Below are 15,166 nucleotides of genomic sequence, written 5' to 3' on the forward strand. Positions count from 1 at the left end.
TACACATGCACCCCCAGGTTCACGCCCATCTCCCGAGTTCACGCCCACTCCATGTGTTCACTCCCTTCCCCACCCGCCCCCGGGTACATGCCCAGCCCACCCTGTGCCAGCCTGGAGGGTGGGGCTGACATACCGATCTCTGTGATGCGGAGGGAGATCAGGCCATCGTCAATGAAGATCTTGCCCCCCACTCTCACCACTTGGGTCAGCTTGCTGTAATCCAACCAGATCAGTTGATCACTGCAGCTCTCCCGAAATCTGGCATCAGTCATCACTTTAACCTTGGAGCCTTTCAGCAGCTCCACCTCACCGCTGTCGCTCTGAAACACACAACATACACTGTCACAGATTTACACTAAATCCTTATTGAACCCTGTGACTCAGGCCAAACAGCCCCCCAACCTAATCCAATCCCCCCTTAGTGCAGATGGAGAACTGCTACCAGCCTGTAGTCAGCACTGCACAGTGACCCTGCTCTGAAACACACTCACTCAAAAAACATCTGGTTCCAGTCTGTAACTCCCTCCCGGGGTATCTGTTATTCTGTATATAAACCACCCTGAACCCCGCGATTAGATTCCAGTCTGTAACTCCCTCCCGGGGTATCTGTTATTCTGTATATAAACCACCCCGAACCCCTGGATTAGATTCCAGTCTGTAACTCCCTCCCGGGGTATCTGTTATTCTGTATATAAACCCCACCCCGAACCCCTCGATTAGATTCCAGTCTGTAACTCCCTCCCGGGGTATCTGTTATTCTGTATATAAACCCCACCCCGAACCCCTCGATTAGATTCCAGTCTGTAACTCCCTCCCAGATATTTATTATACTTTATATAAACCACCTCGAACCCCGCGATTAGATTCCAGTCTGTAACTCCCTCCCGGGGTATCTGTTATTCTGTATATAAACCACCCCGAACCCCTCGATTAGATTCCAGTCTGTAACTCCCTCCCGGGGTATCTGTTATTCTGTATATAAACCACCCCGAACCCCTCGATTAGATTCCAGTCTGTAACTCACTCCCGGGGTATCTGTTATCCTGTATATAAACCACCTCGAACCCCGCGATTAGATTCCAGTCTGTAACTCCCTCCCGGATATCTGTTATTCTGTATATAAACCACCCCGAACCCCTCGATTAGATTCCAGTCTGTAACTCCCTCCCGGGGTATCTGTTATTCTGTATATAAACCACCCCGAACCCCGCGATTAGATTCCAGTCTGTAACTCCCTCCCGGGGTATCTGTTATTCTGTATATAAACCCCACCCCGAACCCCTCGATTAGATTCCAGTCTGTAACTCCCTCCCAGATATTTATTATACTTTATATAAACCACCTCGAACCCCGCGATTAGATTCCAGTCTGTAACTCCCTCCCGGGGTATCTGTTATTCTGTATATAAACCACCCCGAACCCCTCGATTAGATTCCAGTCTGTAACTCCCTCCCGGGTATCTGTTATCCTGTATATAAACCACCTCGAACCCCGCGATTAGATTCCAGTCTGTAACTCCCTCCCGGATATCTGTTATTCTGTATATAAACCACCCCGAACCCCTCGATTAGATTCCAGTCTGTAACTCCCTCCCGGGGTATCTGTTATTCTGTATATAAACCACCCCGAACCCCGCGATTAGATTCCAGTCTGTAACTCCCTCCCGGGGTATCTGTTATTCTGTATATAAACCCCCGCGATTAGATTCCAGTCTGTAACTCCCCTCCCGGGTATCTGTTATTCTGTATCTAAACCACCCCAAACCCCGCGATTAGATTCCAGTCTGTAACTCCCTCCCAGGGTATCTGTTATTCTGTATATAAACCCCACCCCGAACCCCTCGATTAGATTCCAGTCTGTAACTCCCTCCCGGGTATCTGTTATTCTGTATATAAACCCCACCCCGAACCCCTCGATTAGATTCCAGTCTGTAACTCCCTCCCGGGTATCTGTTATTCTGTATATAAACCCCACCCCGAACCCCGCGATTAGATTCCAGTCTGTAACTCCCTCCCGGGTATCTGTTATTCTGTATATAAACCCCAACCCGATCCCCTCGATTAGATTCCAGTCTGTAACTCCCTCCCGGGTATCTGTTATTCTGTATATAAACCACCCCGCGATTAGATTCCAGTCTGTAACTCCCTCCCAGGTATCTGTTATTCTGTATATAAACCCCACCCCGAACCCCTCGATTAGATTCCAGTCTGTAACTCCCTCCCGGATATCTGTTACTCTGTATGTAAACCACCCTGAACCCCGCGATTAGATTCCAGTCTGTAACTCCCTCCCGGGGTATCTGTTATTCTGTATATAAACCCCCACGAACCCCGCGATTAGATTCCAGTCTGTAACTCCCTCCCGGATATCTGTTACTCTGTATCTAAACCACCCCGAACCCCGCGATTAGATTCCAGTCTGTAACTCCCTCCTGGGGTATCTGTTATTCTGTATATAAACCCCCACGAACCCCGCGATTAGATTCCAGTCTGTAACTCCCCTCCCGGGTATCTGTTATTCTGTATCTAAACCACCCCGAACCCCGGGATTAGATTCCAGTCTGCAACACCCTCCCAGAGTATCTATTACTCTGTATATAAACCACCCCGAACCCCTCGATTAGATTCCAGTCTGTAACTCCCTCCCGGGGTATCTGTTACTCTGTATATAAACCACCCGAACCCTTCGATTAGATTCCAGTCTGTAACTCCCTCCCGGGGTATCTGTTACTCTGTATGTAAACCACCCCGAACCCCTCGATTAGATTCCAGTCTGTAGCCCCCTCCCGGGGTATCTGTTACTCTGTATATAAACCACCCCAAACCCCTCGATTAGATTCCAGTCTGTAACTCCCTCCCGGGTATCTGTTATTCTGTATATAAACCACCCCGCGATTAGATTCCAGTCTGTAACTCCTTCCCAGATATTTATTATACTTTATATAAACCACCCTGAACCCCGCGATTAGATTCCAGTCTGTAACTCCCTCCCGGGGTATCTGTTATTCTGTATATAAACCCCCACGAACCCCGCGATTAGATTCCAGTCTGTAACTCCCTCCCGGATATCTGTTACTCTGTATCTAAACCACCCCGAACCCCGCGATTAGATTCCAGTCTGTAGCCCCCTCCCGGGGTATCTGTTATTCTGTATATAAACCACCTCGAACCCCGCGATTAGATTCTAGTCTGTAACTCCCTCCCGGATATCTGTTACTCTGTATATAAACCACCCCGAACCCCGCGATTAGATTCCAGTCTGTAACTCCCTCCCGGGGTATCTGTTATTCTGTATATAAACCCCCATGAACCCCGCGATTAGATTCCAGTCTGTAACTCCCCTCCCGGGTATCTGTTATTCTGTATCTAAACCACCCCGAACCCCGCGATTAGATTCCAGTCTGCAACACCCTCCCAGGGTATCTGTTACTCTGTATATAAACCACCCCGAACCTCTCGATTAGATTCCAGTCTGTAACTCCCTCCCGGGGTACCTGTTACTCTGTATATAAACCACCCCAAACCCTTCGATTAGATTCCAGTCTGTAACTCCCTCCCGGGGTATCTGTTACTCTGTATATAAACCACCCCGAACCCCTCGATTAGATTCCAGTCTGTAGCTCCCTCCCGGGTATCTGTTACTCTGTATATAAACCACTCCGAACCCCTCGATTAGATTCCAGTCTGTAACTCCCTCCCGGGGTATCTGTTACTCTGTATATAAACCACCCCGAACCCCTCGATTAGATTCCAGTCTTTAGCTCCCTCCCGGGTATCTGTTACTCTGTATATAAACCACTCCGAACCCCTCGATTAGATTCCAGTCTGTAACTCCCTCCCGGGGTATCTGTTACTCTGTGTATAAACCCCCACGAACCCCGCGATTAGATTCCAGTCTGTAGCCCCCTCCCGGGGTATCTGTTATTCTGTATATAAACCACCCTGAACCCCGCGATTAGATTCCAGTCTGTAACTCCCTCCCGGGGTATCTGTTATTCTGTATATAAACCACCCCGAACCCCTGGATTAGATTCCAGTCTGTAACTCCCTCCCGGGGTATCTGTTATTCTGTATATAAACCCCACCCCGAACCCCTCGATTAGATTCCAGTCTGTAACTCCCTCCCGGGGTATCTGTTATTCTGTATATAAACCCCACCCCGAACCCCTCGATTAGATTCCAGTCTGTAACTCCCTCCCAGATATTTATTATACTTTATATAAACCACCTCGAACCCCGCGATTAGATTCCAGTCTGTAACTCCCTCCCGGGGTATCTGTTATTCTGTATATAAACCACCCCGAACCCCTCGATTAGATTCCAGTCTGTAACTCCCTCCCGGGGTATCTGTTATTCTGTATATAAACCACCCCGAACCCCTCGATTAGATTCCAGTCTGTAACTCACTCCCGGGGTATCTGTTATCCTGTATATAAACCACCTCGAACCCCGCGATTAGATTCCAGTCTGTAACTCCCTCCCGGATATCTGTTATTCTGTATATAAACCACCCCGAACCCCTCGATTAGATTCCAGTCTGTAACTCCTCCCGGGGTATCTGTTATTCTGTATATAAACCACCCCGAACCCCGCGATTAGATTCCAGTCTGTAACTCCCTCCCGGGGTATCTGTTATTCTGTATATAAACCCCACCCCGAACCCCTCGATTAGATTCCAGTCTGTAACTCCCTCCCAGATATTTATTATACTTTATATAAACCACCTCGAACCCCGCGATTAGATTCCAGTCTGTAACTCCCTCCCGGGGTATCTGTTATTCTGTATATAAACCACCCCCGAACCCCCTCGATTAGATTCCAGTCTGTAACTCCCTCCCGGGTATCTGTTATCCTGTATATAAACCACCTCGAACCCCGCGATTAGATTCCAGTCTGTAACTCCCTCCCGGATATCTGTTATTCTGTATATAAACCACCCCGAACCCCTCGATTAGATTCCAGTCTGTAACTCCCTCCCGGGGTATCTGTTATTCTGTATATAACCACCCCGAACCCCGCGATTAGATTCCAGTCTGTAACTCCCTCCCGGGGTATCTGTTATTCTGTATATAAACCCCCGCGATTAGATTCCAGTCTGTAACTCCCCTCCCGGGTATCTGTTATTCTGTATCTAAACCACCCCAAACCCCGCGATTAGATTCCAGTCTGTAACTCCCTCCCAGGGTATCTGTTATTCTGTATATAAACCCCACCCCGAACCCCTCGATTAGATTCCAGTCTGTAACTCCCTCCCGGGTATCTGTTATTCTGTATATAAACCCCACCCCGAACCCCTCGATTAGATTCCAGTCTGTAACTCCCCTCCCGGGTATCTGTTATTCTGTATATAAACCCCACCCCCGAACCCCGCGATTAGATTCCAGTCTGTAACTCCCTCCCGGGTATCTGTTATTCTGTATATAAACCCCAACCCGATCCCCTCGATTAGATTCCAGTCTGTAACTCCCTCCCGGGTATCTGTTATTCTGTATATAAACCACCCCGCGATTAGATTCCAGTCTGTAACTCCCTCCCAGGTATCTGTTATTCTGTATATAAACCCCACCCCGAACCCCTCGATTAGATTCCAGTCTGTAACTCCCTCCCGGATATCTGTTACTCTGTATGTAAACCACCCTGAACCCCGCGATTAGATTCCAGTCTGTAACTCCCTCCCGGGGATCTGTTATTCTGTATATAAACCCCCACGAACCCCGCGATTAGATTCCAGTCTGTAACTCCCTCCCGGATATCTGTTACTCTGTATCTAAACCACCCCGAACCCCGCGATTAGATTCCAGTCTGTAACTCCCTCCTGGGGTATCTGTTATTCTGTATATAAACCCCCACGAACCCCGCGATTAGATTCCAGTCTGTAACTCCCCTCCCGGGTATCTGTTATTCTGTATCTAAACCACCCCGAACCCCGGGATTAGATTCCAGTCTGCAACACCCTCCCAGAGTATCTGTTACTCTGTATATAAACCACCCCGAACCCCTCGATTAGATTCCAGTCTGTAACTCCCTCCCGGGGTATCTGTTACTCTGTATATAAACCACCCGAACCCTTCGATTAGATTCCAGTCTGTAACTCCCTCCCGGGGTATCTGTTACTCTGTATGTAAACCACCCCGAACCCCTCGATTAGATTCCAGTCTGTAGCCCCCTCCCGGGGTATCTGTTACTCTGTATATAAACCACCCAAACCCCTCGATTAGATTCCAGTCTGTAACTCCCTCCCGGGTATCTGTTATTCTGTATATAAACCACCCCGCGATTAGATTCCAGTCTGTAACTCCTTCCCAGATATTTATTATACTTTATATAAACCACCCTGAACCCCGCGATTAGATTCCAGTCTGTAACTCCCTCCCGGGGTATCTGTTATTCTGTATATAAACCCCCACGAAACCCCGCGATTAGATTCCAGTCTGTAACTCCCTCCCGGATATCTGTTACTCTGTATCTAAACCACCCCGAACCCCGCGATTAGATTCCAGTCTGTAGCCCCCTCCCGGGGTATCTGTTATTCTGTATATAAACCACCTCGAACCCCCGCGATTAGATTCTAGTCTGTAACTCCCCTCCGGATATCTGTTACTCTGTATATAAACCACCCCGACCCCGCGATTAGATTCCAGTCTGTAACTCCCTCCCGGGGTATCTGTTATTCTGTATATAAACCCCCATGAACCCCGCGATTAGATTCCAGTCTGTAACTCCCCTCCCGGGTATCTGTTATTCTGTATCTAAACCACCCCGAACCCCGCGATTAGATTCCAGTCTGCAACACCCTCCCAGGGTATCTGTTACTCTGTATATAAACCACCCCGAACCTCTCGATTAGATTCCAGTCTGTAACTCCCTCCCGGGGTACCTGTTACTCTGTATATAAACCACCCCAAACCCTTCGATTAGATTCCAGTCTGTAACTCCCTCCCCGGGGTATCTGTTACTCTGTATATAAACCACCCCGAACCCCTCGATTAGATTCCAGTCTGTAGCTCCCTCCCGGGTATCTGTTACTCTGTATATAACCACTCCGAACCCCTCGATTAGATTCCAGTCTGTAACTCCCTCCCGGGGTATCTGTTACTCTGTATATAAACCACCCCGAACCCCCTCGATTAGATTCCAGTCTTTAGCTCCCTCCCGGGTATCTGTTACTCTGTATATAAACCACTCCGAACCCTCGATTAGATTCCAGTCTGTAACTCCCTCCCGGGGTATCTGTTACTCTGTGTATAAACCCCCACGAACCCCGCGATTAGATTCCAGTCTGTAGCCCCCTCCCGGGGTATCTGTTATTCTGTATATAAACCACCCTGAACCCCGCGATTAGATTCCAGTCTGTAACTCCCTCCCGGGGTATCTGTTATTCTGTATATAAACCACCCCGAACCCCTGGATTAGATTCCAGTCTGTAACTCCCTCCCGGGGTATCTGTTATTCTGTATATAAACCCACCCCGAACCCCTCGATTAGATTCCAGTCTGTAACTCCCTCCCGGGGTATCTTGTTATTCTGTATATAAACCCCCACCCCGAACCCCTCGATTAGATTCCAGTCTGTAACTCCCTCCAGATATTTATTATACTTTATATAAACCACCTCGAACCCCGCGATTAGATTCAGTCTGTAACTCCCTCCCGGGGTATCTGTTATTCTGTATATAAACCACCCCGAACCCCTCGATTAGATTCCAGTCTGTAACTCCCTCCCGGGGTATCTGTTATTCTGTATATAAACCACCCCGAACCCCTCGATTAGATTCCAGTCTGTAACTCACTCCCGGGGTATCTGTTATCCTGTATATAAACCACCTCGAACCCCGCGATTAGATTCCAGTCTGTAACTCCCTCCCGGATATCTGTTATTCTGTATATAAACCACCCCGAACCCCTCGATTAGATTCCAGTCTGTAACTCCCTCCCGGGGTATCTGTTATTCTGTATATAAACCACCCCGAACCCCGCGATTAGATTCCAGTCTGTAACTCCCTCCCGGGGTATCTGTTATTCTGTATATAAACCCACCCCGAACCCCTCGATTAGATTCCAGTCTGTAACTCCCTCCCAGATATTTATTATACTTTATATAAACCACCTCGAACCCCGCGATTAGATTCCAGTCTGTAACTCCTCCCGGGGTATCTGTTATTCTGTATATAAACCACCCCGAACCCCTCGATTAGATTCCAGTCTGTAACTCCCTCCCGGGTATCTGTTATCCTGTATATAAACCACCTCGAACCCCGCGATTAGATTCCAGTCTGTAACTCCCTCCCGGATATCTGTTATTCTGTATATAAACCACCCCGAACCCCTCGATTAGATTCCAGTCTGTAACTCCCTCCCGGGGTATCTGTTATTCTGTATATAAACCACCCCGAACCCCGCGATTAGATTCCAGTCTGTAACTCCCTCCCGGGGTATCTGTTATTCTGTATATAAACCCCCGCGATTAGATTCCAGTCTGTAACTCCCCTCCCGGGTATCTGTTATTCTGTATCTAAACCACCCCCAAACCCCGCGATTAGATTCCAGTCTGTAACTCCCTCCCGGGTATCTGTTATTCTGTATATAAACCACCCCGCGATTAGATTCCAGTCTGTAACTCCTCCCAGGTATCTGTTATTCTGTATATAAACCCCACCCCGAACCCCTCGATTAGATTCCAGTCTGTAACTCCCTCCCGGATATCTGTTACTCTGTATGTAAACCACCCTGAACCCCGCGATTAGATTCCAGTCTGTAACTCCCTCCCGGGGTATCTGTTTATTCTGTATATAAACCCCCACGAACCCCGCGATTTAGATTCCAGTCTGTAACTCCCTCCCGGATATCTGTTACTCTGTATCTAAAACCACCCCGAACCCCGCGATTAGATTCCAGTCTGTAACTCCCTCCTGGGTATCTGTTATTCTGTATATAAAACCCCCACGAACCCCGCGATTAGATTCCAGTCTGTAACTCCCCTCCCGGGTATCTGTTATTCTGTATCTAAACCACCCCGAACCCCGGGATTAGATTCCAGTCTGCAACACCCTCCCAGAGTATCTGTTACTCTGTATATAAACCACCCCGAAACCCCTCGATTAGATTCCAGTCTGTAACTCCCTCCCGGGGTATCTGTTACTCTGTATATAAACCACCCGAACCCTTCGATTAGATTCCAGTCTGTAACTCCCTCCCGGGGTATCTGTTACTCTGTATGTAAACCACCCCGAACCCCTCGATTAGATTCCAGTCTGTTAGCCCCCTCCCGGGGTATCTGTTACTCTGTATATAAACCACCCCAAACCCCTCGATTAGATTCCAGTCTGTAACTCCCTCCCGGGTATCTGTTATTCTGTATATAAACCACCCCGCGATTAGATTCCAGTCTGTAACTCCTTCCCAGATATTTATTATACTTTATATAAACCACCCTGAACCCCGCGATTAGATTCCAGTCTGTAACTCCCTCCCGGGGTATCTGTTATTCTGTATATAAACCCCCACGAACCCCGCGATTAGATTCCAGTCTGTAACTCCCTCCCGGATATCTGTTACTCTGTATCTAAACCACCCCGAACCCCGCGATTAGATTCCAGTCTGTAGCCCCCTGTATCTAAACCACCCCGAACCCCGCGATTAGATTCCAGTCTGTAGCCCCCTCCCGGGGTATCTGTTATTCTGTATATAAACCACCTCGAACCCCGCGATTAGATTCTAGTCTGTAACTCCCTCCCGGATATCTGTTACTCTGTATATAAACCACCCCGAACCCCGCGATTAGATTCCAGTCTGTAACTCCCTCCCGGGGTATCTGTTATTCTGTATATAAACCCCCATGAACCCCGCGATTAGATTCCAGTCTGTAACTCCCCTCCCGGGTATCTGTTATTCTGTATCTAAACCACCCCGAACCCCGCGATTAGATTCCAGTCTGCAACACCCTCCCAGGGTATCTGTTACTCTGTATATAAACCACCCCGAACCTCTCGATTAGATTCCAGTCTGTAACTCCCTCCCGGGGTACCTGTTACTCTGTATATAAACCACCCCAAACCCTTCGATTAGATTCCAGTCTGTAACTCCCTCCCGGGGTATCTGTTACTCTGTATATAAACCACCCCGAACCCCTCGATTAGATTCCAGTCTGTAGCTCCCTCCCGGGTATCTGTTACTCTGTATATAAACCACTCCGAACCCCTCGATTAGATTCCAGTCTGTAACTCCCTCCCGGGGTATCTGTTACTCTGTATATAAACCACCCCGAACCCCTCGATTAGATTCCAGTCTTTAGCTCCCTCCCGGGTATCTGTTACTCTGTATATAAACCACTCCGAACCCCTCGATTAGATTCCAGTCTGTAACTCCCTCCCGGGGTATCTGTTACTCTGTGTATAAACCCCCACGAACCCCGCGATTAGATTCCAGTCTGTAGCCCCCTCCCGGGGTATCTGTTATTCTGTATATAAACCACCCTGAACCCCGCGATTAGATTCCAGTCTGTAACTCCCTCCCGGGGTATCTGTTATTCTGTATATAAACCACCCCGAACCCCTCGATTAGATTCCAGTCTGTACCACGCCCCCCACCCTGGGAGATATTGTACTGTCTATAAACTGCAGTGAAGCCCGGTGTGTGGGTAAGTGCTAAGCTCCCAGGTCCCTCCCAGGTCACTCACTCCATTGACAAGACCGGTGCGGATTTCTGGTCCCTTGGTATCGAGTGCGATGGCTACAATTCGCTGATACAGCGGGTTGGAGGAGAAACTGTCAGCTGCTTGGTGGATATTTCGAATGGATTCTGCATGGTACTGGAGAGAGGGACAGACAAAGGGAATGAGAACACAAGAAACGGAGAGCGAGACAGAGGGAGCCAGGACAGCAGAGTATGTGAGAAAGTGCACAAATGAGAGAGGGGGCGTGGGGGGAGAGAGAGGGGGCGTGGGGGGGGGAGAGGGGGCGTTGGGGGGGGAGAGGGAGCGTGGGGGGGGGGAGAGGGGGCGTGGGGGGGGGAGAGGGGGCGTGGGGGGGAGAGGGGGCGTGGGGGGGAGAGAGATCGTGGGGGAGAGAGAGTGTGGGGGGGGAGAGCGTGGGGGGGGGGAGAGCGTGGGGGGGGGGGGAGAGCGTGGGGGGGGGGAGAGCGTGGGGGGGGGAGAGCGTGGGGGGGGGAGAGCGTGGGGGGGGGAGAGCGTGGGGGGGGGAGAGCGTGGGGGGGGAGAGCGTGGGGGGGGAGAGCGTGGGGGGGGAGAGCGTGGGGGGGAGAGCGTGGGGGGGGAGAGCGTGGGGGGGGGGAGAGCGTGGGGGGGGGGAGAGCGTGGGGGGGGGAGAGCGTGGGGGGGGGAGAGCGTGGGGGGGGGAGAGCGTGGGGGGGGGAGAGCGTGGGGGGGGGAGAGCGTGGGGGGGGAGAGCGTGGGGGGGGAGAGCGTGGGGGGGGAGAGCGTGGGGGGGAGAGCGTGGGGGGGGAGAGCGTGGGGGGGGAGAGCGTGGGGGGGGAGAGCGTGGGGGGGGGGAGAGCGTGGGGGGGAGAGCGTGGGGGGGAGAGCGTGGGGGGGAGAGCGTGGGGGGGAGAGCGTGGGGGGGGGAGAGCGTGGGGGGGAGAGCGTGGGGGGGGGAGAGCGTGGGGGGGGGAGAGCGTGGGGGGGGGGAGAGCGTGGGGGGGAGAGCGTGGGGGGGGAGAGCGTGGAGGGGGGAGAGCGTGGGGGGGGAGAGCGTGGGGGGAGAGCGTGGGGGGGGAGAGCGTGGGGGGGAGAGCGTGGGGGGGAGAGCGTGGGGGGGGAGAGCGTGGGGGGGGAGAGCGTGGGGGGGGAGAGTGTGGGGGGGGGAGAGCGTGGGGGGGGAGAGCGTGGGGGGGGGAGAGCGTGGGGGGGGAGAGCGTGGGGGGTGAGAGCGTGGGGGTGAGAGCGTGGGGGGGAGAGCGTGGGGGGGAGAGCGTGGGGGGGGAGCGTGGGGGGGGAGAGCGTGGGGGGGGAGCGTGGGGGGGAGAGCGTGGGGGGGGAGAGCGTGGGGGGGGAGAGAGAGGGAGTGTGGGGGAAAGTGTGTGGGGGAGAGAGAGCGTGGGGGAGAGAGAGAGAGAGAGAGCGTGGGAAAGAGAGAGAGAGCGTGGGAAAGAGAGAGAGAGCGTGGGAGAGAGAGAGTGTGGGGGAGAGAGAGCGTGGGAGAGAGAGAGCGTGGGAGAGAGAGAGAGAGCGTGGGGAGAGAGAGAGAGCGTGGGGGAGAGAGAGAGCGTGGGGAGAGTGAGAGGGCGTGGGGGAGAGGGAGAGTGAGAGAGCGTGGGGGAGAGAGAGAGCGTGGGGGAGAGAGAGCGTGGGGGAAAGAGAGAGCGTGGGGAAGAGAGAGAGCGTGGGGAAGAGAGAGAGCGTGGGGAAGAGAGAGAGCGTCGGGAAGAGAGAGAGCGTGGGGAAGAGAGAGCATGGGGTAGAGAGAGAGCGTGGGGGAGAGCATGGGGAGAGAGCGTGAGAGAGAGAGAGCGTGGGGGGAGAGAGAGAGCGTGGGGGGAGAGAGAGAGAGCGTGGGGGGAGAGAGAGAGGGAGCGTGGGGGGAGAGAGAGGGAGCGTGGGGGGGAGGGAGCGTGGGTGGGAAGAGAGAGAGAGCATGGGGAGAGAGTGAGCATGGGGGGGGGAGAGAGAGAAAGCATGGGGGAGAGAGCATGGGGGGGAGAGAGCGTGGGGGAGAGAGAGAGGGAGCATGGGGGAGCGTGGGGAGAGAGTGTGGGGCAGAGAGAGCGTGGGGGAGAGAGAGAGAGCATGGGGGAGAGAGAGAGCATGGGGGAGAGAGAGAGAAAGCATGGGGGGAGAGAGCATGGGGGAGAGAGAGCGTGGGGGGGAAGAGAGAAAGAGCATAGGGGGAGAGAGTGTGGGGGGGAGAGAGCATGGGGGAGAGAGAGAGAGGGAGCGAGTGGGAGAGTGTGTGGGGGAGAGAGAGAGAGAGTGGGGGAGAGAGAGAGAGTGGGGGAGAGAGAGCGTGCGGGAGAGAGAGAGAGAGCGTGGGGGAGAGAGAGAGAGAGCGTGGGGGAGAGAGAGAGAGAGCGTGGGGAGAGAGAGAGAGCGTGGGGGAGAGAGAGAGAGCGTGGGGGAGAGAGAGAGAGCGTGGGGGAGAGAGAGAGAGCGTGGGGGAGAGAGAGAGTGTGGGGAGAAAGAGAGCGTGGGGAGAGAGAGAGAGAGAATGGGGGAGAGAGAGAGAGTGTGGGGGAGAGAGAGAGAGCATGGGGGAGAGAGAGAGAGAGCGCGTGGGAGAGAGAGAGAGTGTGGGGGAGAGAGAGAGTGTGGGGGAGAAAGAGAGCGTGGGGGAGAAAGAGAGCGTGGGGGAGAAAGAGAGCGTGGGGGAGAAAGAGAGCGTGGGGGAGAGAGAGAGCGAGCATGGGGGAGAGAGAGAGCGAGCATGGGGGAGAGAGAGTGTGTGGGGGAGAGAGAGAGCGTGCGGGAGAGAGAGAGAGCGTGGGGGAAAGAGAGAGAGAGCGTGGGGGAGAGAGAGAGAGAGCGTGGGAGAAGAGAGAGAGAGTGTGGTGTGGACAGGAAGTGTCCACTCCATTCCCCCCTCCCTCACCCCCTCCATCCCCCTCCCTCCCTTTCCTCCTCCATCCCCCCTCCCTCCCTCTCCCCCTCCATTCCCCCCTCCCTCTCCATCCCCTTCCCTCCCTCCATCCCCCTCCCTCTCCCTCCCTCTCCATCCCCCCTCCCTCTCCATCCCCCTCCCCCTCCATCCCCCTCCCCCTCCATCCCCCCTCCCTCCCCCTCCCCCACCCTCCCTCTCCCCCTCCACCCCCTCCCTCTGCCCCTCCACCACCTCCCTCCCTCTCCCCCTCCACCCCCCCTCCCTCTGCCCCTCCCCCTCCATCCCCCCCCCCCCCCCCATCTCCCTCTCACCTGGTGGGAACCGTGTGAGAAGTTCAGGCGAGCAATGTTCATTCCAGCTTTGATCATTTCCTTCAGCGTCGGCACTGAGTGAGATGCTGGCCCTATAACCAGAGACATTCCAGACATGCTGACTAACAGGGCACCGTGCATGGAAAAGGTTCACTATCAAACTTCGAGCTCACTTGACAAACGAACGACAGTGAGCAGAGAGAGACGGTGAATACAGGACAGACGGTGTCATATCTGAATGCAGGCGGTATAAAGAGTAAGATAAATGTGCCTGTGTTGCAGATCGAAACTGGCAGGTACAACATGGTGAGCGTCACAGAGGCATGCCTACAAGGGGATCAGGATTGGCAGCTGAATATTCAAGGACAGACATCCCTTCAAAAAGGTAGGCAGGTGGGCAGAGAGGGGGTTGCCATATCAGAAAGAAAGGAATCAAATCAATAGTAAGAAACCAAGTAGGGTCTAGTGGTGTAGTATCTGTGAGGGTAGGATTGAGGAACTGCAAAAAAACCACAGTTGGAGTTATGCACAGGCCTCCAAAGAGTAGTCAGGAGCTGGGCACAACATACACCAGGAGGTAGAAAAGATGGGTGGGAAGGCAAAGTTACGGTGATCATGGGGGGATTGCAATATCCAGGTGGACTGGGGAAATCAGATTGGTCGTGGTTCACCAGAAAAGGAATTGGTGGGGTGTCTACGAGAGGGGTTTTTGGAGCAGCTTGTGATAGAGCTAACGAGGGAACGGGCAAAAAAAAAAAGCAAATTACTGCGGATGCTGGAATCTGAAACCAAAAGAGAAAATGCTGGAACATCTCAGCAGGTCTGGCAGCATCTGTAAGGAGAGAAAAGAGCTGATGTTTCGAGTTTAACTGACCCTTTGTCAAAGCAGGAACAGGCAATACTGGACTAAGTGTTGTGCATTGAGACAGACCTGAGAAGGAATCCTGAGGATGCAGTGATCATAACATGACAGAGTTTACCCTGCAATTTGAGTCATAGAGATGTACAGCACGGAAACAGACCCTTCGGCCCAACCCGTCCATGCCGACCAGATATCCCAACCGAATCTCGTCCCACCTGCCAGCACCCGGCCCATATCCCTCTGAACCCTTCCTATTCATATACCCGTCCAGATTCCTTTTAAATGTTGCAATTGTACCAGCCTCCACCATTTCCTCTGGCAGCTCATTCCATACACACACCACCCTCTGTGTGAAAAGGTTGCCCCTTAGGTCTCTTTTATTTCTTTCCCCTCTCACCCTAAACCTGTGCCCTGTAGTTCTGGACTCCCCGACCCCAAGGAAAAGACC

At 52.7% G+C, this 15,166-nt stretch overlaps 1 protein-coding gene across 1 annotated transcript in view; it reads right to left on the bottom strand.

The window, feature by feature from the left end:
• LOC148135298 (pyruvate kinase PKM-like) overlaps positions 1-15,166 on the bottom strand; it is a 38,787-nt gene that overhangs the window by 12,142 nt on the left and 11,479 nt on the right. Inside the window, exons 3-5 of the mRNA XM_087985167.1 lie at positions 13,857-13,948; positions 10,674-10,805; positions 134-320 (exon numbers count right to left, since the gene is read on the bottom strand). Coding sequence (XP_087841293.1) covers positions 134-320; positions 10,674-10,805; positions 13,857-13,948 — 411 coding nt within the window. The remainder of the gene's footprint in view (positions 1-133; positions 321-10,673; positions 10,806-13,856; positions 13,949-15,166) is intronic.

The sequence above is a fragment of the Chiloscyllium plagiosum genome, unplaced genomic scaffold (genome assembly GCF_037043375.1).
Source record: "Chiloscyllium plagiosum isolate Xiang-an unplaced genomic scaffold, Cpla_swu_hap1 HiC_scaffold_50, whole genome shotgun sequence".
NCBI classification, from domain to species: domain Eukaryota; kingdom Metazoa; phylum Chordata; class Chondrichthyes; order Orectolobiformes; family Hemiscylliidae; genus Chiloscyllium; species Chiloscyllium plagiosum.